We start from the raw sequence: 3,215 nt of genomic DNA on the forward strand, positions 1-3,215 counted from the left end.
ATGAGTTCTCACTTCCGGAAAATTACCAGTACATCCGGGAACTTGTACCCGCCGCCATTTTGACCGCATGACGCTTGCAACAGCTGGACAGCACGTCATTTTCTACGTCATACTGAGCGCGGCATAATGAGCTACGAATAATATAATTCTTTAGACAATGACGGCAGAAAAAGGTACATGACAAAGCTGTCATTCCTTGGTCTGACACCAGCGGAATGTCCCTACAGAATGCTGCGGGGTTTGTGGGAGAACAGCCCGACTGGCCTGATGTGGATTGGCCCAGTATCTACGACTATTTTGATTGAAAGCTCTGGAATTTTCACCCTGCAATCTAAGTTTCTGACTATCCAATACGCGAACATTGCATCCAAAAACAACGCAGTATTTTGGCATTTTGGTGAATATAGTAGCCGTGCGGTTGTAAAGTACTATGCAGCGCTCAGTATGACGTAGAAAATGACGTGCTGTCCAGCTGTTGCAAGCGTCACCCGGTCAAAATGGCGGCGGGTACAAGTTCCCGAATGTACTGGTAATTTGCCGGAAGTGAGAACGCATGTATTGGCTGCTAATGTCCAACCAAGAAGTACAATTATAATATAATAATTATTATAATTATTTAGAAAAATGGCCAAATACCGCAGACAAAAATATTTAGTAAAATCTGATTCATAATTGTGGTAATTTAAGTGATTATAGCTCAGTAAATATACGAGTGGAGTTATAACCCTGACTCTACGATCCTTGTGATAAAAGTGGTTAAACTCGTGACACAAAACCGCCTTTCTTTTGGCAGACTTCCCGGTCTCGCCCACGCGCGCGCTTTTACTGCCGCGGGGCTGCAGCGGAAGTCGCTCGCGCGCGTCACGTTCACGACTCGACTTTCCTTTTCCACGCTCCGAACAGCAGCAGCAGCGTCCGGAGCCGAACGGAGCCGAACTGAGCCGAACGGAGCCGAACCGAGTGAGTACGAGCTCCGACAACAGCCGAACGCCGCCGAACCTCGCGCGCGAGCGTCTCCGAACCGGCCCGACGCGAAAAAACACGCACAATCCGCTTCAAACGTCGCAAAAGTGTCAAGTTTAGCGCTGCGAAAAGGAACGTGAACCGTGTCCGGCCGATTCACGCGTGAAACTGGCGCAAATGCGGGAAGACGGTCAAAAAGAGATGGTTTTGTGTTGTTTACGCGAAGCTAACATGCTAAGTTAGCTCTTAGCATGTCAATAGCGCCACAAACATGGACGTTTCTCACATTTAAGGCTCTGAGACGAGTTGTGACGGAAGCTGAAGTTTGACCGGACAAACCGGGATTAAAGTCGTTAAACTGCGACAAATCCACGCGAGTGACGTCACTGTAGATTTAGTTTAAATGTTTTAATAGATTATGACACGAACATTGTATTATTATGAATCGCTTTGCTTCGTCTGTCTCCATGGGACATTCCACCGTCGCCATGGAGACGCGCAGGCAGAAAGTTTTATGACACTTTTATGTTGTATAAGATTGACTTTTATTTCGATTGTACACTAAGGCTTTTAAACAAATAAAGGTGTAACTATGGTAACTAACGGCTTCCAGCATGATTTGAGTGTAATCACTGTGATTGAATATAATAATGTAATAATGTAATAATAATGTGTGTTTTCAGGCTTTATAATGCTTTCAGTGCAATCATTCTCCTGGTTTAATCATGTGTTTAAGCACTGAAATGTATGACCCAGTTTAGGGTCATTAGGGTCATGAGGGTCATGAGGGTCATTAGGGTCATTAGGGTCATGGTTCACAGGGAGAAACATAAACGTTATGATTTCACTTAAAGTCCAGAGTGGTCTGAACTGAGATGAGAGCGGTCAGAGGTCAGATCTCTCAGGGTCAGAGGTCAGATCTCTCAGGGTCAGAGGTCAGATCTCTCAGGGTCAGAGGTCAGCTTTATGGTTTACAAATAAACTAAAGTCACGACAGCTTAGGCCCCAAACACATTTACCTGTAACGTGTCCCTCCAGCGCGGGGCCCCAGGCTTATGTCCCACACACATTTACCTGTAACGTGTCCCTCCAGCGCGGGGCCCCAGGCTTCGGCCCCACACACATTTACCTGTAACGTGTCCCTCCAGCGCGGGGCCCCAGGCTTCGGCCCCACACACATTTACCTGTAACGTGTCCTTCCAGCGCGGGGCCCCAGGCTTCGGCCCCACACACATTTACCTGTAACGTGTCCCTCCAGCGCGGGGCCCCAGGCTTCGGCCCCACACACATTTACCTGTAACGTGTCCCTCCAGCGCGGGGCCCCAGGCTTCGGCCCCACACACATTTACCTGTAACGTGTCCCTCCAGCGCGGGGCCCCAGGCTTCGGCCCCACACACATTTACCTGTAACGTGTCCCTCCAGCGCGGGGCCCCAGGCTTAGGCCCCACACACATTTACCTGTAACGTGTCCCTCCAGCGCGGGGCCCCAGGCTTCGGCCCCACACACATTTACCTGTAACGTGTCCCTCCAGTGCGGGGCCCCAGGCTTAGGCCCCACACACATTTACCTGTAACGTGTCCCTCCAGCGCGGGGCCCCAGGCTTAGGCCCCACACACATTTACCTGTAACGTGTCCCTCCAGCGCGGGGCCCCAGGCTTAGGCCCCAAACACATTTACCTGTAACGTGTCCCTCCAGCGCGGGGCCCCAGGCTTCGGCCCCACACACATTTACCTGTAACGTGTCCCTCCAGCGCGGGGCCCCAGGCTTATGTCCCACACACATTTACCTGTAACGTGTCCCTCCAGCGCGGGGCCCCAGGCTTCGGCCCCACACACATTTACCTGTAACGTGTCCCTCCAGCGCGGGGCCCCAGGCTTCGGCCCCACACACATTTACCTGTAACGTGTCCCTCCAGCGCGGGGCCCCAGGCTTCGGCCCCACACACATTTACCTGTAACGTGTCCCTCCAGCGCGGGGCCCCAGGCTTCGGCCCCACACACATTTACCTGTAACGTGTCCCTCCAGCGCGGGGCCCCAGGCGGGGTCTCTCCAGCCTCACGATGCCGTACGTGGATCGTCAGAACCGGATCTGTGGCTTCCTGGACATCGAGGAGCAGGAGCAGAGTGGACGCTTCTACAGACGATACTTTCTCCTGGACCTGGGGCAAGGAAAAGTACTGTGGTACATGGACAACCCCCAGGTAACTACTACTACTACTACTACTACTACTACTACTACTACTACTATG

General features: G+C 51.8%; 1 protein-coding gene across 2 annotated transcripts in view; it reads left to right on the forward strand.

The window, feature by feature from the left end:
- The first annotated feature begins 872 nt into the window (after positions 1 to 872).
- Positions 873 to 3,215, forward strand: part of LOC140383518 (pleckstrin homology domain-containing family A member 1-like) — a 26,064-nt gene continuing 23,721 nt past the window's right edge. Inside the window, exons 1-2 of one of the 2 annotated variants that reach the window (XM_072465964.1) lie at positions 873 to 960; positions 2,992 to 3,167. In XM_072465964.1, the coding sequence (XP_072322065.1) occupies positions 3,027 to 3,167 (141 nt within the window). In that variant the 5' untranslated portion in view covers positions 873 to 960; positions 2,992 to 3,026. Of the gene's footprint in view, positions 965 to 2,991; positions 3,168 to 3,215 lie in introns of both variants that reach the window. The other variant, XM_072465965.1, reaches the window with a different exon arrangement.

Source organism: Eucyclogobius newberryi, unplaced genomic scaffold (genome assembly GCF_026437365.1).
Source record: "Eucyclogobius newberryi isolate DKJ021-1_F unplaced genomic scaffold, fEucNew1.0.hap1 SCAF_52, whole genome shotgun sequence".
NCBI lineage: Eukaryota > Metazoa > Chordata > Actinopteri > Gobiiformes > Gobiidae > Eucyclogobius > Eucyclogobius newberryi.